The 20973-nt window shown below is 43.3% G+C and overlaps 1 protein-coding gene across 19 annotated transcripts in view; it reads left to right on the top strand.

Annotated features, from left to right (window-relative positions):
• PTPRT (protein tyrosine phosphatase receptor type T) overlaps positions 1 to 20973 on the top strand; it is a 2174878-nt gene that overhangs the window by 1614595 nt on the left and 539310 nt on the right. For all 19 annotated transcript variants that reach the window (XM_069652359.1, XM_069652348.1, XM_069652364.1 and 16 more), the window contains one exon: positions 16605 to 16878. In XM_069652359.1, the coding sequence (XP_069508460.1) occupies positions 16605 to 16878 (274 nt within the window). The remainder of the gene's footprint in view (positions 1 to 16604; positions 16879 to 20973) is intronic.

Raw genomic sequence — 20973 nt, 5'->3', positions numbered from 1 at the left:
CGTCATGCTATGGTGGCCTTATGCGCCATTATCTCTACTAAACAATCTTTTTTTGCCGTAAATTGGAGGTAGATCTTAACCAACCTAATGCTCTTTTGGATTTGGTTCATTCTCTTTCTTCTCATGCTAAGTTGGGTGCTCAGGCTGTGCCTTCCAAAGCTCTCTGTGACTCTCTCTCTCTCTTGTTTTTCTGTAACTATTATCAGTTCTGCTGGGCAGCCTCTTATTAAACAATCTCTTCATCCTCCTACCTTGCTCAATTCTACTTGGTCTACTTTCCCTATTTTCTCTGATCAAGACGCTCTTACAGCCATTCATCAGCTTACATCTGCATCTCCATCTGGCCCTATTCCTCCTATGCTTCATAAAGAGATCTCTGGTGATATCGTCTGACTGATTACATCAGCAGTCAATACATCCTTTCATGCTGGATACATTCCTTACACCTTGAAACATGAACTTGAGATACCTTTGCTTAAGAAGCCTTCTCTGGACCCTGTTCTGCTCGATACTTTTCGCCCAATCTCACTCGTCCCTTTTCACATTAAATTGCTGGTGTCTCTGGTCTCCCCTTTGCTTTCTTCTTTTCTGTAATATTCTGGGTTCTTTCACTCATTTCCGTCAGGGTTTCACCCCGGAGGAGGCACTGAATGAGTCCTCACTTCTGTGATGGATGATCTTGCCCACCTAGTGGATCAGTGTGGTGTTGGAGCACTGCTTTTGTTAGCTCTCTCTACTGCTTTCGACACAGTTGATCATCCCACTGTGATCTCCCGGCTATTGAGGGCTTCCCTGTCTGGCCAATTGCTGGCATGGTTCTCTGCCTTTCTGGCAGATCCTTCCCAGTCTGTTTCTCTGCCTCCTTTTGGTTCCTAGCCAGTTCTTTTGTCCTGTGGCATTCCGCAGGGCTCTGCACTTTCGCTAACACTATTTAACTTCTATATTAAGCCACTTCTCTGTCTAATTCAGTCCCATGCATTCCTGTACTACTCCTAAGCCGATTTCAGGCAGATCTTGGTCCGCCTTGATCTTACTCAGTCGGAGACTGCTGCACGCTTAGGGGTTGCCTTGAAGACCTGGGATCCTGGATGGTGGCAAACTCGCTAAAACTAAATGGTGAAAAAACTGAGGTTCTGGTTGTTGTTACCTCCAGCCCTTTGTCTTTTAGGACTGTTGACCTCTGGCTGAGTTCTTTGGGACCCTTCCCTGTACCTATTCTCTCTGTAAAAATCTGGGTGTAAAATGTGCTTCATCTCTATGTATGGGTGATCAGGCTGCGTCAGTCTGCAAATATGGTCACTTCAAATTGAAAATCCTGTGGAAAGTTCTTCCTTTTATTACAGCCCATTCTCGGGCTCCTGTTGTGGTGGATCTTGTACTTAGTACTATCGACTATTTTAACTTGGTCTACCTTGGTCAGCCCTGTTATCTTTTGCACCATCTCCAGCTCCTCCAGAATACTGCAGCCAGGACCATACTTCACCCACCGGTGGGCGTGCATATGTCTCCCCTGCTTCGTCAGCTTCATTGGCTTCCTGTTGAGAAGTGTATTCTTTTTAAATCGCTCTGCATGGTGCATCGAGCCTTTTACAAACTAGGTGCCGAATATCTTCAGACTAAATTTGCTCCCTATGTTCCACTCCATTTGCTCTGCTCTCAGTCTGCCCTTGTGATTCAGGTTCTGCGGTTTAGACTTTCTCGTATGGGTGGCCGTGCTTTTTCAGTCGCTGCTGCCATGGCCTGGAATTCTCTTCCTCATTCCCTTCATGACATTTCTGAGCATCTGTCCTTTCGTCGTTCTGTTAAAACATTCCTATGTTGAGCTTCTCTCTCCTTTTTCTTTCTCTTTCTGACGGTTTAGTGCCATGATACCCTAGGGTGAACTTGGCTTTATAAATATCTCTAACATAACATAATATAACCTAACAAAGTATGGCTTCCATCTTCTATGGAGTTATAAATAGGCTGGGTGTACAGGTTACCTGCAATAAGAACGATTTTTCAAAACGCTTTTGCCCTGTAATCACTAATTTAACTAGGTGCATTCTATCCATCTCTCAGTACCACTGCATCCTCCATTTGTGTCTATTTTGAGTAACAGATTTTCTAAAAGTTGAAGTAGAGTAGCCGTGCTTTGTTGTGTGGTGAGGACCAAGCTCTACTGAGAGACAGTTCAAAGCTCATCACTCTTCATAGTGGGAAACCCTGTCCCTCCCACCTCCAGGCTCCGAGCTGATGTGCCACATCTCAAAGTGAAGATCTCTTCCCCTCTCCACAATGCACAACAAAGTAAGAGCCTAAACCCCACCTCACAGGGTAACTTGTATTGCAGAAATGACTTTGAACTGACTTTGCACTGCAAACATACACTTTGCACAGTTCAATGATGTATGTTGGCAGTTCAAAGCATCTTTCAGCAGTGCAAAGTCACTTTGAAACGTGCAAAGAATTCCATGAATCGGGCCCATAGAAAAGAAGATGAAGCAAGAGGAGCAAGGATAGAGATTGAGACTAACATGGAATGAGACAAACAGAGTGGGAGATAAATGGAGAAGGAAACATATGGTGAGGCTGATATAAGGATAGAAACAGAGAAGAAGGTGACTAGAAAGGGAAAACATGAAGTGAGAAAAGGAAACAGTGTTGAGAAAGATGTTTCAGGGATGCACAAATGGAGAGCATGTCAAATAGGAGACTAATAGGGCTGGAGGAAAAAGAGAGGCACATGAAGAGACTTGCAAATAGAGAGTGAGGCAATGGCCCTCATTACGACCCAGGCGGTAAGTTACCGCCTGGGTCGTACCCTTACCACCATGGCGTAAACTATGTTTACGCCATGGTGGCTGGCAGATTTACCGCCCCATTCCAAGGTGAGTGGGGTGGTAAATCCCCATTTCCCATTTTACCCTTCCCCATTCCCATTTTCGCCCCATAGGGCATAATGGGAATGGGGAAAGGCAATAATTACGGGACCGTAAATTACGGTGCCGTAATTATCGCCAAGGTCCCTTTGCGGCATGGATTTTAACGGCTGCAAAAAAGCAGCAGTTAAAAGCCATCCCGCAAAGGGAACCTTGTAATCAGGCGTTAAGGGTTGGCGCCGTTTACGGCGCCGTAAACCCCTTAACGCCTGAGTCAGAATGAGGGCCAATATATGGAGAAAGTCAAAGAGAAGGAGAGGAATGAGAGAGCGAAGTAGAGAAGGAGGGTGAAGGAGAGAGAGAGGAAGAGAGAGAGAAAAAGAGATAAAGAGAGAAAAAGAGAGAGAGAGAGAGAGAAAGAAAGAGAGAGAGAGGGAGAGAGAGAAGCAGAAGCATTGGAGATGGAGATTAATTTAGAAGGATCCAGTAGAGACACATTAAGAGAAAGCTACCTTAGAATGAGTGAAGAATTAGCAAAATAGAGAAGGAGTGCAGATGAATAATGAGACAAATGGAGCTAGACTCAAATGCAGAGTTAGGCTAATTGAAAGGGAGGCACATAGAGGGCAAACCAATGGTGAGGGAGACACATGGGAATGGAGATGATCACGAAGGGCAGCGCATTGTGAGGGATGCAGATACAATGGAAGGTAAATAGAGAATGGTTAAAAATAGTTCATGAGTTAAATTGAGAGGGACACAAAACTATAGGGAGACAAATGGTGTGTGAGACAAATAAAGAGGGAATTGAGACAGGGGTAAATAGAGAGAGCGGCACATGGAGAAGAAGAAAACATGAAGAGTGAGGCAATCCAAGAGTGTGGCAAGTAGGAGAGAGGGAGAGAGATAATTCAAAAAGCAGGCAAGTGAAGAGGGATATAGTTAGGGATGAAGATAAAGGGATGGCTCTAAAGAATCAGTTAAATGTAGGAGGTAACAAAGTGAGATGGACACAATAAAAGGTGTGGAAAATGGTGAGATGAATAGAGCTCACCAACTGTTGATCACTCCACTCAGCCCTAAGTCTCCACGTAGAACCCCCCTTTCCATCTTAGCTCCTCTTTTGCCTCCACACCTATACTTGTGAACCCCAGGGTGTTTCCCCTAGCACTCTGTTGCTTCCCATCTAGGTGTGTGCTTTTTACATCACATGCATACATAGATACATACATGCGTACATACATACAACTATAGAGGGGTATATGCGGAGAGCGAGGAACATGGGGAGACTAAGGTAAATGGAGAGTGAGAGGTAATAAGAAAGAGTGGTAGAATGACAAAGAAAACAACGTGAAAGGGAGATAATTAAGAAAAGGATGAACAGAGAAAATGAGAGCGAGAGAATAAAAAAGAGAGAGAGCGAAAGGGACATGGTGAAAGGGAGAGGATAAAAGGCTAACAGGAAATATCAATGGAAGGAGGGACCGGGGAAGAGATAATGGGAGAAAGGGTAAAGATGCAGTGGAAAGCACCATTTTCTGTTCGTTCTTGCCTTGCATGGTCACTGTTTTGGAAGCCGCCTTGCACAGGGCTGGGAAGAGTGTACAGTGGTGCCTGCAAGGAAGGAGCATGTGCAGAGAAAACCTTGTACCTAAAAATGTCATTGCTTTTCCATTTCAAGCACTGGTTTTAGTGATTCCGCCTTCTAAACGTGTTTATTACAGTTTAATAATTCCAAGAATCTGGAGGAAGTGGAATCTGGTGAAACATGATATAGCTAAGAGAGGGGGGGGGGGGTCACAATATAGAGGTGTTGCTGGAAATGCACTGCGCCCTCATCATCCCTAGCGTGCTTTCTGGCCTCCCTGTAACATCTCACAGGTACACTCGCTGGCTTGATAAAATAGTGTGCAGGACCTTACGTTCTTTAATAAACCTCACTCTTTCCACACCTGTGGAAGCTTTAAGAATGGAATTTGGTTTGTCCTCATTAACTGCTAGATGGCTGACACAAAGAACTTTGCTCTACCTCAAGACAGTACCACTTAATGTAAACTCAAACAAACTACAGAGCCTGCTTGGCATGAAATGTGATTCTGACAATAACAATGTATGTATCTCTGAATTACAGAGATCCGCTCTACACTATGGGCCTCATTACACGGTAGGCGGAGGACCAAGGTGCTATTAGCGCCATGGTTCATGCCGGTAAAATACCGGCACCGCCTTGGAGGAAAGGGGAATTACCGCCCTATTCCAAGGTTGGTGGGGCGGTAATTCCCCCTTCCCCCATTGCCCTTCCCCATTCCCATTTTTGCCCCATAGGGCTCTATGGGAATGGGGAAGGCGCTAATTACGGTGCCGCAAATTGCAGTACCGTAATTAGCACCCTGGTCCCTTTGCTGGTTGGTTTTTAACGCCTGCTAAACAGCAGGCATTAAAGTACCAACCCGCAAAGGGACCTCGTAGTAAGGCGGTAAGGGTTTACTGGTACCAGTGCCCATACCGGTACCGGTAAACCCTTACTGCACTACGTGTAATGAGGCCCTATGTCTACACTATGTCAATACTAGAAATTTCATCTGAAGACATACCTAACATTCCCAATACCGAAGTTATCCTAAAGAATAAATCTAGGAATTGGGACAATGTGTGTAAGATCGAAAACCTTACTGGTATGAGGCTATATATTGAATATTCAAGTCAAAGTTTCATACCAAATACTCTGTACACTTACCTTAGCAAACTCTGCTCAAATGAACTTAAGCCTGTTATTTTATATTTGTGATTAAATCTCATTCCAACAAGGGTACGTGTTGGAGCATGGGCGAAAGTTCCATTGGAGGATTGACTGTGTTGCCTTTGTGGAAAAAATATTGAGACAGTCCGCCACAGACCATCCTCCTGCCGTATATTAAAAAGAAAAAAAAAAAAAAAAAAGATTACATGAAGCTTTACGGTCATTTTGTTAGGCACCTTGATCAGACTGAATCTGTGGAGCATGTTGTTTGGAGCTGAACCTGTGGTCATCACGGAGGCATCCCACAACATTTGGAAAGAAGCTCTAAAGCTGATTGTCATTGGCCGGAATCACGTTTAGTTTTTATGAATGTTTCATTAATGATTTTACATGCTGACCTATAAATGCATTTTTAATCTTTGAAATTTCAAAGTTGTTTTTATAAGGATATTAATGTGTATATTCTAATTATGTAATTAAGAGGTTGAAAAATAGTTGTATGCTTTTCTTAATCTTTTATTTTATATTTGTCTATGTATGTGCTTAAGGCTTGTTCAATAGCCAAATGCACAATAAAGAACAACAAAACAATTTCCACCCTCCCCACCTTGAGGCTATTTCTAAAGGCTATGGCAAACCTGGGTCCTCCAGTTGACTTTGCATTGCCCATCTTTGTCTGTCTTAATTCCCCATATTAATTGGTGGACTTCCACAAATTGTATCGGGCGGCTTCTATGCAGTATTTTTCGATTCCGACCCGTGTGGGTAATTTTGATCTGAAGAACACACAATTCTAGTGGATTATCAAGTTGTGCAGACATGTTGTTGACCTTGTGTTGTTCAGGTCCCAAAGTGGAAGTAGAGAGGGCACATGAGAGGACACCCTCTGCTCAATTTCTTCACAGAGCAGACCCCACCCTACCTTAGGGTTTGAGGAATTAAAAGAAAGGTTTGCTTTCTTCAGTAAGTTTAAGTGTGTTCAGTCTGCTTCAAACGAAGCCAATGCGGGATTCATTCAAAGATCGTCAGTATTAAGGGTGAGACACGTTTCCACAAGTCTCCATGGAAATCTGTTCTCAAAACCTCTGGAATACCTCATTAGGAATTTGCCAGCGCTGTTGGTCTAAAAGGTGTGCAACGTTCATGTGTTGGCGTATTAAAAACGCTTCTCTCGTGGCTTTTTTTTCAGCTTTCCACACGTGTGGGGCCGATTCATGGAATTATTTGTGTGTAAAATCTGGGATTTGCGCACCCTTCTGCATGCAAATCCCCGTCCATCGATTCATGGAATTGACTGCGCAGGACTTTTCCTGGGCTTGCTTGGAGTTTGCGCAGTCTCGGCTTGTCTCTTCGAGCCTTTGAGTGCCTTCAACGATACATCATGCAGAGAGTGGGTGTACCTTGTGCATAGGGCTGGGAAGGAGCGGAACAGAGAAAATGGGGAAGAAAATGCAAAAAAGTGGGCATTCCAGGGGACGGCACACAGGCAGTCCCTTGCACGCCCACAATTGCACCAAATGACATGTATTCATGGAACCACGCGTGTTGCTTCTTAGCATAGTAATTGACATGCAAATCCATGAATCCAAAGGCAGGCGTAAGTACACCTGAACACAACCAGGGTTATGATTTAACATATGGGTGCATGTACACAGTGTAGCGTGGTGCATGAATGGCTTACAGGGTTTTGTACGCAGATTTTCTGAATTTTTACTGAGTTGTGTTTTTTCAGACGCATGTTGTCTGGGTGCCGGCAATAGCTACGGGGGCCCATGCAAAGGGCCCCACGAGATGCAGGCCTGCTTGCAGGGGACCCCACGCACTGCTTGAAGGGTTTGTGTATTAGCGCCCGCGCGAGCACACAAAGGTAGCTGTTCTGGTTGCGACTCGTGAATACGGTTGCTTAGCACAGTGAATTCAATGAATATGCGGGTTGCACATTTGTGTCCTGTGTACTTGATCCGATCAGGACCGACCATTTGAGTGAACTTTGCATTTTTCACTTTTAACATAGGTTCACTTGTGACGACATTTGACAGTATGTATGCTAAAGAGTCTCCCTAATTGTTTTCAGGACTTCGGCACTGGGCCGGCTCCATGATCTTAGAAAGGAGCAATCACAACCCCTAGATCCATGCAAAGGATCTTTATAGCCATTCCTAGAATAATACATCTGCAAACATGTGAAAGAAGCGGGCAGAGCATGGTTTGAAAGCCATTGCCACAGTGTCGTTTGCGATAATTGTGCAGAATTTCATGAAGCAGCGGAAGCAGCCCTCAGAGGTTGCATTTACGCCGTGGCAGGAAGGTGAATTGGGCTTGAAGCGTAATACGTAGCCTTAGGGAAGCGATGGTGAGCGTTGCCTTATGTGGGGGATCTTCCAATCAGGCCTTCGGCCATATCCTTTGAAGCCAGAGTAAGTCTCCTGCAGCGGGTGCTAGCATATGGCACTTATTGGCTTTGAATCAGTTATCTCTGCCCATGGGCAAGTCCCTTCTTTAGAACCTGAGTAGCTAAGGATTTATGCCCCCTGGGCACATAGCTGATAACTAATAGAATACTGTAACGTCGTGGTCCTCGAGTCTTTTCTAACCATTCTTATGATAAGCTCAGAAAATTTTTTTACGACATTATATGAAGATGGTCTTGTACTGCTGTGTCTACTGAGAAACTGTGCTGAAAGTGGACATTCATTTACCTGTTGAAAGCAAAATGAACTCTTTTGAAAAGGGGAGAAAAGCTCAACTAGTTGAGTGCACGCCTCAGCCATGTGTCTAGCTGGCACTCCGCAAGTCAGAATGCAGAAAACCCACACTCAGCCCATCATCCTCCAGAGGTCAATAAACTGAGTACATTCCATTGGGGCGTAATGACAACTACAATTACTGCTCTGTGAGTTTCCAAACCTGTGAGTTTTCCTTTCAAAGCCTTTGGGCTCCAACTTTCAAGCCTGTGAGCAGCTCCTTTCTGCTCATGCAAGCTGCCCTCAGCCTGTGACTTGCTGATGTCCCAGCATGTGAGCTGTCCCTTTCTGTTCATGCAAGCTGCCCTTAGCCTGTGAGTTGCCGATTTCCCAGCACGTGAGCTGTCCCTTTGCCCAGCGTGAGAAGCGGGTGGGCCTTAGGGTGAGGCCGCCCAGGTGATTGCCGTAGTGGGGTGCACTTAATAATAATGATTAGGTGCTGCGTTCTTGCGCGCCCGCCCGCGCGTGCTGGTAATCAGACCCTGGGGGGCCCGCACGCCATCACTGGGCTTACCCAGGTCTCAACAGACGGGAGCACGGTGGTTTTCATAAGAATAGGGTGCTGATGCATTAGCATCGGCACCCTATTCCAGTGATTAACTCCCTGCTCCGGCGTTGGGGCATTGGAGATAAAAAAAAAAAAGATACATTTCTGTTTCACTGGCCGGGGTTGTGCTGCTGCTAAGGCCGGCCCTGTCTGAGAACAACCCTTAGCCTGTGAGCTGTAGATTTTGCAGCAAGTGAGCAGTTCCTATTTGCTTAGCCTGCGAGCAATCCTCAGTCTGTGAACTGACGATTTCCCAACATGTGAGCTGCCCCTATGCTGAGCATGTAGGCAACCCTTAGCCTCTTAACCGCACCTTTGTGAGCATGTGAGATAACCTTTTTTGGAGCTTGTGAACTCCCCTTAGCCTGCGAGCTGGCCCTTCCAATGAATGCAAACCGCCCCTTTTGTGAGCATGTGTGCTGTCCTTTGCTTTGGAGCTGCACCTTTGTGAGAAAGCTAGAAACCCTTTGTCTGAGACTATGAACTACTACTATGAGCTACACTTAGCCCCATGACCACTCCCATTCCAAGCATGCAGCGGCCCCTTCTCTGGGTGTGTGAGCTGCTTAGCCTGTGAGCTGCATCTTTGTGATCATTCAAGCTACCCCCTTTCTGAGCCTCTGAGTTGCAGTTAGATTATTGTTATAATAAATGACTCTGGATCTATTGGAGGCTAATTGCTTACTACCTCATGTTTCAGGCTAACACGATTTGCTCCAAAATTTAGAATTAGAACATTTCTAAATCTAACATCCATGAACATAGTACGTCCCCTCCATGGCAAAACAGCGTTGCTCAATAGCAAAGCCTAATGGGGGAATGTCACTGCACCAGAGTGTGGGAAGGAGGCTGATCCACTCTTCACTGCTAGATTTATTGTTTGCATTAATGCATATTGCAATCACTCTCTTTCTGAAACTAGATGTAATTTACTCCATTCCAAATAATGCTTACTTACTTAGGTTACTTTGAGTAAAAACATAAAATTTAGCTCTTCAATAATTTCTTTTTGCACACAGGGGCATTATACCTGGAAATTTGGAGCAAGCTGTTATTGGCAATGTGGGAAAAAGAGTGTTTATAATCCATACAAATAACACTTTTACTTCTGAAGTCTACAACAGATCAAGGGTCTGATTCATGGAATCTTTTGCACTGTAAATATGGACTTTGCACACCAAACTGCACGCAATATCCTGTTTGTCAATTCATGGAAACGACTACACAAGACCTTTTCGTACTCTGCAGGGACTTCGCATAGGCTTGGCATGTCTCTGCGAGCGGCTGAGTGCCTTGCGCAAGACACCTCACAGAGTTTGGCCATGGCCAGCGCATAGACTCGAGTATGGAGCGGAACCCCGCAAAATGGGGGGAAGAACAAGAGAAAATGTGGGTGTTGCTCGGGACGGTCCGCATGAGGTGATCACACACCCACAACTGCGCAGGTAAAATCAAATTCATAGATCTGACTGTGCAACCTCACGTCGGGGAAATGACCACACAAAGCTCTAGATGTAACCGCCAACCAAAGGCAGGCGTACAGACGATTGCGCTTAGGAATCACTGCACAGAGATAAGATTGCATGTTGGATTTAGGGGTGCATGCACGCAGTCAGGGCTCTGATAGAAGTTGGGGGTACGCGAAAGCAGTGTAGTGAGGGGCAGGGATGGTTTACAGAGGTTTGCATGCATTTTTGCCAGGAAATGTTAACTTTCTTGATACATGTTACTCATGTTGATGGGAATAGTTATGGGGGATCCCGCATAGTGTCCCCGAGGTGCAGACCCAGTTGCAGGGGACCCCACTGACTGTTTCAAGGTTGCATGTGTTCACTCCCAAAGAGCACGCAAAGGTAGCTTTATCTGGCTCTTTTTGCTTTGTGTGGGGGCATATCGGGGGAATTCCAGCTGCGTCTTGCGCATACGGTCACTTTGCAGGAACAATTCCATGAATACACAGAGCTTGCAGAATAACTCATGCATGCAGACTAGCGCAGAGGTGTTATTGGAGTGTGGCCTTTGCGGGATCTCTGCTCACTGTTTCATGAATCGTGCCCCAAGCGGGCTACTGCACAGTTTGTTACAGATGATGGACATTTTGCAGAAAAACACACACCTGTCTGTTCAAGTGCAAGTGCAATCTTGAGATGAGCTGTCACTCAACCATCTTACCATTACAATGATAGAATCCCTAATTGAAAAAACATCAACCAAAATGAGAAACTCCTTAACGGTGTGAATGTCTTCCATAACAGCAGCATCAGTTCTTAGCCCATTCAATGTCTTTCTCTTAGTTAATGGTTAACGTTCTACCAAATAGAAACACATTGTTATTTTTTTTTCTCTTTTTCTCAAGATTTCTTATTTTTTAGAGTTATATGTTAACATTTTGGAATGTTCTTAATTTGTTTTCAAAGGGTCTTTCTGAACACATGTGCAAGGTTTTGTATATATGTGGTTGTATAAAACTGGTAGATTGGTGTCCATGTACATCAAAAGACTTCTTGTAGTACCCAGCCAGCTATGGTGCAAGGTTGAAGGACGTCCTAGTTTCCGCAAATGCCCTGCCAGTGAGGTTTGATTACTCCATGTCCTGTAAATATGTGCTAGTACCTCTCAGGCAGTGTACACATCATGGGTATATTTTGTGGAGGACTGCACAAAAGTCCACTGGGCACTGAAATAAAATACAGACTGATGATCAAATAACTGTTGATTTTCACATCTATTAGTTGGTGCGATATCAAAACGACTTAAGTGTTCGTTCAGTAGACCTGAATGTAACGTGTAAGACAGGTCCAAATCCCAGCTAGCATGGCTCAGCATTGTATCATTGTGTAGTAAATAAAACACTTGTTGTTATAGTCGCATGATATTAGTATTTAGTTTTTTTATTTTTTTTTTATGGGGAGAAATGCTGAGGAAAATAATGAGCAACAGGAGACTATTTTCCTTGAGCAAATGAGAGAGAAAAGAAAATTCCCTTCTAGTGACTTTCAAAATAGCCACATTTGTGTAACATAATCATTGATGGACTTTAATTAATATGTATGCATGCTATATAATTGTATAATGCGTTGAGTCTGTATGCTCCCCAGAGATTTTATGACACAAATAAACAATACAATTAAATACATACTATCATCAATTGGCAAACAAATCAGAAGTCAATTCTGAAACAGAACCTAGGGTACACATAATGGCAATGAACTTGACATATAAATTGACATTAGTTAAATCAGTGAGCTTTACTAAACTTAAATTCGATAACCTGACAGGTGATTTATATCCCCTAATTAAAATAGGCTTTTGTGTTTTCATCAACTATTATGAGCATTGTTCGAACTTTAAAGAGTACATTACCAAACCACAAAAAGGAAGTCGAAACGTCTTTACTCAACTCACAACCTTTAGCATTCAAAGTGGGTCCTTGGCCCAATTCATTGGGTGGGCTTTTTTCGTTTTTTTTTTTTTGTTTTAGAGAAGCACATCTTTGAATAAAATGACGATTACAAGAGTAAAACACATTTCTAAAATTATAACTCCAAATGTAAAAATAAAAAAATAAAAATGTTTAAAAAGAAGAAGAGGTAATACAACTTTCTGGTCGCCTTGCAGCCTTCAGACAGCAAGTGTCTTAAACCAAGCAAATACAATTTAGTTTAGCTATCTTTTTCTGCAGGACCTTCTTCGACCCAAAATGATTGCCTGGTTTGTATTTTCAGACCAGGAGCTAATCTTCCAAGTGGCTTCCAAAAAGGAGGCCACCATCAGCACGATGGCCAGATTATAATTGTCAAACACTCATAGCATAGCATCTTGGCTTGTGCATATTCCTGGATTCCTCATTCATCGGGTTGCACCCTGCTTTCTCTGAAGGCTGTAGCAAGGATGGTAGAGTAGCAAGTGATGCAGGGTTCCCCCTCTCCATGCGTCTCTTGTGGCCTCAACACAGTTCCTAGCTACGTTTTCGTGAAAGTAATCAGTGTACAGGTGTTCTGCCTGGGTAAATGGTTGAGTTTCTCAAAACAGGCCTATAGTTGGCTGTTCTTTCTCTCGACTTGTCACTTTGGGCCTCATTACGACCCAGGCGGTAAGTTACCGCCTGGGTCGTACCTTTACCACCATGGCGTAAACTAAGTTTACGCCATGGTGGTTGGCGGATTTACCGCCCCATTCCGAGGTCGGCGGGGCGGTAAGTCCCCAATCCCCATTTACCCTTCCCCATTCCCATTTTTGCCCCATAGGGCATAATGGGAGTGGGGAAGGCGTTAATTACGCCACCGTAAATTACGGTGGCGTAATTAACAACATGGTCCCTTAGCGCCATGGATTTTAACACCTGCTAAAAGCAGGTGTTAAATCCGCCATGGCGCTAAGGGACCTCGGAATCAGGCGGTAAGGGTCGGCGCTGTTTACGCCGCCGTAAACCCCTTACCGCCTGGGTCCTAATGAGGCCCTTTATCTAAGATTTAATGTTAAGCTGAACATAGAAGCGTTGAGGGATTGAGTAGTTGAAGCATGTCAGCTAGCCCCAACATTTACAATGCACTCATGACCCCTTCAACTGGTTGGTGTGGGGACGCATGTTCACTCCAGCCCTGGCCCAACAAATAGTCCTTTGCAGATAATGGAGGTCATTACGACCTTGGTGCTAAGTGCACCAACTTTACCACCATGGTGTAAACTCCGTTTACACCATGGTGGATGGCGGATTTACCGCCCCATTCCAAGGTGAGTGGGGCGGTAAATCCCCATTTCCCATTTTCCCTTCCCCATTCCCATTTTTGCCCCATAGGGCTTAATGGGAGTGGGGAAGGCGCAAATTACGCCGCTGTAATTTACGGCGGCGTAATTAGCACCATGGCGGGTTAGCGCCATGGATTTTAACGCCTGCTAAAAGCAGGCGTTAAAATCAGAATCAGGCGTTAAGGGTTAACGGTGGCGTTAACCCTTAACGCCTGAGTTGTAATGAGGGCCAATGTGTGGTTCACAGCATACCTGGAAAGGCTACTTCTTACTCTGTTGCATGCCGGACACAGATCAGCTGCCAGAGCAGGGCCTGGAGGACTGTGGAGAAGTAGTACATCTTTACAGAATCCTCTTTTACAGAGTCCTATCTTTTCACGCTTTCTACCAAGTCCACAGGTCTATGGTGCTGCCATATTTAGCTCACAAATGTGTCCCTATTTGGGGCAATATGATATTCTGCTACTTATAAAGGAATCTGATAGTCTCCCTTCAACCTACCTAATGTTTGTGATAGCTGCACTATTAGAGTCCAATTAGAATGGTAAGATAGCACTACCCCCAAGATAGAAGACGTTTTCCATTGAACCTCTGATATTTCATTGTATGTTGTCTTCCAAAGACCATTATTTTAGATATCGATTTGTTGAAGACCGATTCGTTCTGGATTGAGTAATCCTCATGTGCCACCAGATGGGTTTGTAGGGTGTTCAATGTGGACAGTAGAACTGATTGCTCAGCATATAAAAACATAGGTACCCAGCGGTTCTCTGTTTAGGGTACATCAGGCTGTCTGTACAGGACTCAAAGATTTGGTGTAACATTTGTGAATAATATGTTGAATAATGAAACCATGGTCTAATGTCGATGGAGTAATAAACATAATGGACCTAGGTAATGAGGTTTGATAGACACTATTAACAAGCTATTATCATACAAAAAACACATTTATTTCCAAAATACACAATTTTGTCAACACTGTTTGCTCATAAAACACACTAATTTACATACCTTTGACATCTTCAAATGTATTCCACCATACAAACACATACTTACTATCGCATATTCAATGTCCACTTCACAATACATAGGTTACCCTTAACATGGAACCCTTCTTAAACATCACATGCATATATCCCTTCTTAAAAGTCACATACATATATCATTTATTCACACCCATATAAACTGTCAGTATGTATTTCTGTTCAATTACACCAGGCTTTTTAACGTAATCTACATATGTTTCGGTCGTTACAAAAGGGCTTTCCAAACTTAGCCTTGCATTTTTTGACCTTCTTCAGGATATCGGCTGCCCGTCAATGTCACCTTTCCTAATGTCGATGGGCCTGATCTAAACCCGAACTGTGTGAGGTTCAGAATTAACTTCTAATGTATCCAATCATTGACTGCTGGCAGAACTATGTGGCAAAAGATTGTACAATCAATGTCAATCAGATGATTGTCCTGTTTGCAGTGAAAATGTGTGTAAGTGCCTTGTCAGATGAAATGGAGAAAGCAGGCCACCAAAGATGAAGCCCACCATACTACATCATGTTGGAAGACTTCCCGATAATCGCATTTCGGTAGAGTGCCAGCTCCTTTGATAGATGACTGATCATTTCCTAGAATTTGTTTGCCAAAAAGAGGTGTTTCTGAATATGGACACTTTCTTCTGAAGGCTCAGCTCACTGCTTTAGGATGTGCAGTCTTCCCACACCGAGCTTGCTCTTCTCGATGGATCACTTTGTTTGCTGGAACTGACTGACTGACTGAATGATGGGGCAGTCCACTGCATTGTTAAAGATGTTAAAATAAGTTTGACCCAATTTTCTTTGGAATCTTAAATTTTACAAATGTTTTATGGTTGCTCCTACCTTGCAATACATATCTCCACCGATCCTAGATCTTTTGTCCTTGGTTGCTTTTTTGATCATGTTTCATCTGTACTTCAAGAAGGCTCTTTTCTTATAGTTTATGAGAACCTGACATTGTGATCTAAGATTTCTGATAGTTTCTATGCATTATGGGAAAGTACCAGGAAAATAGTGAACATCAGGAGATTATTTTGCTTGTGCTAAGTACATAAAACATATTTAAAGGTTCTTTTCCCTTGACCTCCAAAATGGCCACCATTGTGGACTATAATCACTGACAGACCTTCATTAAATTGTTGTTAAGTTATTACATTTTAAAAGCTTGTCAAATTGTGTGCTAAGCAGCACACTGACTCTGTGTTGACATCACGTTTAAATGTGTGGATAATGACTATAACTTGCTTTTTTTAAAATAAATCTCTTGACAACCCAGTTTTTGCAATTGTATAGCTCTGTAAACATCAGGCTTTAGTATTGCCCACTGTAATAGCACGCAATGTGTAGATTGCAGAAAGGTAAGTGGAGGATTCGGTTCTGACCAGTACCGGAACTGTGGATATGACATGGACCTGAGCATTGATCGCTTATCACATTGAACACTTTATTATGTTAGGCAACCAGTATGCCAATGAAGACTCATGGGATTCCCAGTAGGTAGCTGTGACATTGGAGAATAGGCATGGAGTGAGCTGGTAACCAGTACTATATTTAACATTGTTGAAGACACTTTTTTATAGTTATTTACAAAACTGGTTGTGTCACTCTGCTGCAAAGCAGGGCAGGGTACAAACATTGCAATTAAAAGATTAGGCTTCTAAAAGTGCCTACTGAGATGTGTGTATCTAGATCAGGGATCCCCTGATGATTTGGACTACAACTCCCAGCAGACTTAGCCAGGATAGTCAATGGTCAGGTTTCATGGGGGTTGTAATCCAAAACATCTGAGAACTGCAAATTGCAGACCCAAGATTTAGATTATGTTTTGTCAGCAGTAAGTAAAAATGTGACAGAGAACCTCCGTGCAGAATATGAGGTTCCAACTGAAATCATTTTGATCCATTCAAAAGACTCTTATTCTTCTGCCCTCAGCGTCTACCAGTTGGTTGTGAAGGAGGAGAGACCGCAAAAGTCCCGCCGTGCTGCAGACGTTACAGAGTGCTTCCCCGTTCCTGTCAGCTACAAGAACGCCTCGACCCTGGATTCTCCCCACTATTTTGCAGCCGAGCTCAAGCCCACCAACCTACCCGTCACACAGCCCTTCACCGTTGGCGACAACAAGACCTACAATGGGTACTGGAACGCTCCCCTCTCGCCAGTGAAGAGCTACAGCATCTACTTCCAGGCGCTCAGCAAAGCCAACGGGGTGAGACTATTCATTTGTGTGCTTGTGCATGACAAGGAAACCATAGTAGTTATACTTGTATTTTGGAATTGAGGGCATTATCAACTTAGTTTGTATTATAGATTCATGTGTCACTTAAAATAATGTGTTCCTTATTTTAAAGGATTATATTGAGTACAAGTGTGGTGAATATTGCTGACCACAACACATACTATTAAGTCACAGATAAGGCTCCTGGTTTTATGGCATTTATGTTTCTGCCATTTCCTTCTTTTTTAATCCATATTACTTATTGGGGCATTTTTCATTATTCACATTTCTTTTTTGCAATATAAAAAGATAATTCGCAACCAGTATTTTTCTGCATTTATTCTAATAATGAAATGCATTTATTAAAGCACGCATGCAGCCATATAGGAAAGACATGTTAGCTCCATTTTTTCCATAACAACAAGCGGTTGCTCCTGTGACTGCTGCTGCCTTAAAATATATGCTGTCAGCAATTTGAAGAACTTTAAAGCTATTTGTGTACATCTTTTACACTCGCATTGCTGCCAATCTGCAATGCGATCGACCTGCGATGTATGAGTGACATCAGAGAGAACCAGACAGAAAGACCTGTTTTTCCGTTTTTTCCTCCATTTTTATAAATAAATACAGACAAAAAGCAGATTGATTTCCATCTGAATGTATGTGTAAAAATTAGTAAAAACAGAAAACCGGTAGCCTTAATAAAAGATATGCAGGACACTGCAATGCACTACTCCATGGCAGAAGTGCCGCGTACGTATACGCTTACTAGAGTTAAACAGAGAAACCCAACGAATCCCAGTCATCAAATGGCCCATAATTTAAACCACGCCTTTCTGCTCTACGCACACACGACCGGAAACGCTCATTCTTACAACACACGCTCATTCTCACACCAACACAATGTACTCGACAGTTCTGCATCCATGCATGAAATATGTATCATGTGTGTCACCTAGTGGAGAGCCTGCATTCTTCGCCCATTTTACTCCAACCCGGGTTCCCTTACACTTCAGGATGTCTGCGTAGATGCATTTCTTAAATGCATGTGATGCAACCGCATCACAACCTTAATCTCATTATAATTGGGTATGCTGCAACCATATCACAAACGTAACCTCATTATAATTGGGTATGCTTCAGCCACATCACACACTTACTATCAATCTAACTGTGTATGTTGCAATGGCATCACAAACATAATCTCACAATATCTAGGTATGTTGTAACCACATAACAACCTCAATCTCATCATCACTGGGTATGCTGCAGACCACATCACAAACGTAAACTCACTATAAGTGTGTGTGATGTTACCACATCACAGACTTAATCACATTTTAACTGGATATGCTGCAACTACATCATACATGTAACCTCAATCTACCTCGATGTTATGTGACTACAGCAGAAACTCAATGCTATCCTGTCTGGGTGTGTTGCAACCACATCAGAAATTCAATCTCGTTCTAAAAAAGCATGACCTGACTCCTTCTTGTGACTCTGTATTGACTATGATGCCTGTAAATATGTTTATCACCTCAGTACTGTTCTCAAGTTTGAACACTGTATGCCATTTTTACCAAAGATGAAGTATGGTTCTTTTGCCCAGTGTTATGTGTTTTCTCTTTAACATATTGTGTGGTGCACAGTGAGGGGCGGGGACGTTGCTAGTTAGGGGACTTTGGTCTCTGTCTAGCCACATGCTTCTTAACATTGCCTCCTCTTCTTTAAGGAGGATGTGAGATTATAAATAGAAAGCAGATGTAGACGCATCTCTGTCCATACTAAAGGTTGTCTGGGAATCGAACCAAAATGTCGCCCTCACAATTACGACGGACGAAAATGGCGACTTTTTTTTACCCCCTCTTACACCACATATCGACATATATATGTGGGGGGTGTAGAATATAATATTAATATGGGTTAGGGGTTGCAGGGGTCTATATATGTGGTGTAAAAGGGTTAAAAAAGTCACATTTTTTCGGCCGTCGCAATAATCACATAGATCCGTTGTCTGAACCTCAGGAAGAATTGATAGATGAGCAAACAGGTTCACACCAAACTCTAGCCACCAAATGTTAGGTGGTTCGAGAGGCATGCACTTTTAAAGCTTTTCCCGAGATATGTCTGGAAAATCTAGAATTCACTCCAGAATCAACAGTACCCTGCAAGTGAGGACATGCTAGTGGCATACCTTGTAGGTCAATATAACATGCTTCACTCCCCTACTGAGGCTTTGACGGACCCCTGCATGGCATTGACACATGGTAACATTTGTTTTTCATTCCAAGAACAATTGTGCTGAAAATAGTGAAAAGACTTGAAAACGATTTGCACCTTGCTACGGTGCTAATGGTGGGGGAGGGGAGCAGTGAAGAGCAGTCTAGGGGTCCAAGGGTCCTCGTTTGCATTCCCAAATGAGACCCACAAACTTTTGCGGGTCACCAAACTTTTGAAACAGTGCCATGCACAATTCTGCAGGCCACGTTTGCACCACCCGCATAGAGATTTGACATCCTCTTATGCACTTAAACAGGAGGTTGCCTCAGTTGTGACAGCAGTGCTCTACAAGACACTATAATGAAGCAGAAAATATGTATCTGCCATTACACATATATTACATGGTTTCTTAAAATGGCAAGTGGCATAGTCAAGAATGATCACTGAATAGAGCGCTTCTGTTAGGACCCGTTAGAAGTATGGAGTTTTTGGGTGGGAGTGGCTTCACCCAATGGTCCGATAATTTGATCAAATGCAAAACCCTCTGCATTGTCCACAAGGCCTTCTGGGGGCTGGGGCCAAAATACCTTCAACTCTCTCTTCCTAAATATAATCATTCCCAAGTTCTTCGCTCATCCGCCTCCAACTCCCTCAGGATCAGTCGCTTCTCCAAGCAATGAGTTGGTGGTAGATCTCTCTCTTTGGAAGGGGCCTCCCTCTGGAACAGCCTTCCTGTCTCCCTGACTCTTCCTCCTATCCCCTGCTGATTCCTGGCTGAAACTGCACTGGTCACATGGCCACCCTTTCTGCTCACAGGCCTGGTCCTGCCAGTTGCTCACCTGCACTGCCTACCTGGCAATCCTGCTAGTGGAGAATGTTTCTTTATCCCTACAGTCCCCTACCTGCACTTATGCCTGCACTTACCTTGCACTTGCCACTAGCTGGCCGTTATTTATTCTTATCCTTCTATCCCATGTACTGCACTTTGCCCTCTCTCTGCACCCTCACACTTTCCCTTTCCCCCTTCCCATGCACTTGCGCAAACTGAATGACACCTGCCCTAGTAGGAGCGTTGTCTGTCCTGCCTTTGTTCCCCTCCCTTGCCTCGTCACGCCTTCAAACACTTGTGTATAGGCGCGTTATAAATGCCATATCATATCATATCAATGCCCTGCTCTTATAATACCTGACATCCACAATGCTCACATAAACGCCGGTAAATAATATTCTTATTACAAGATAGTTGTGACATCAGTACTGAACTGTAATAAGGAAAGCACATCACATCTGCCCAGTATCAGTTGTCATGCTTTAGTTATGATATTACAATAACCGGTCTTTGAGCCAGAACAGAGCACCATTCTAGTTGCCACTGCAGCACTTTTCAATTAATGGCACATTCCTTTCTTTTAACAGATACAAACATGTTTATGCAAGTATGTTTTTTCTCTGCACTGCTGGATTTTAACACATGAAAGTAAAAAGCTGCAAGTTATTACTTAGTCTAAGGCTAAAAGGATGTCTTGACGTATTTTATGGAACTCCTTAAACTATTTTTCTATAAAGCACTGCATATTATTAGTATTTATTTTTAATCCGAACCGATTTTAAATTGATTATATGAATCAGCCACTGGAAGATCGTGTACATTACAATTTGAGACATACCAGACATTAAAGGGGATGACAGTGCATTATAAGAAATACAGTATTCACTCCAGTGCATGAAAAGGATATTGCAAGCCACCTTGGAGTTCTGTGACCTTGTAATAGAACTCTCAGCCTAATTCCTCTATTTCGTCACTGAACACCTGCATTACTTGCAGCATCTTAAAATGTACATTAGGGGGCGCTTTATCCCATA

Source organism: Ambystoma mexicanum, chromosome 3p (genome assembly GCF_040938575.1).
Source record: "Ambystoma mexicanum isolate Mex_15411 chromosome 3p, UKY_AmexF1_1, whole genome shotgun sequence".
Lineage (NCBI taxonomy): Eukaryota > Metazoa > Chordata > Amphibia > Caudata > Ambystomatidae > Ambystoma > Ambystoma mexicanum.
Note: the sequence above shows the minus strand (reverse complement) of the source record. Positions and strands in the feature narration are given on the sequence as shown.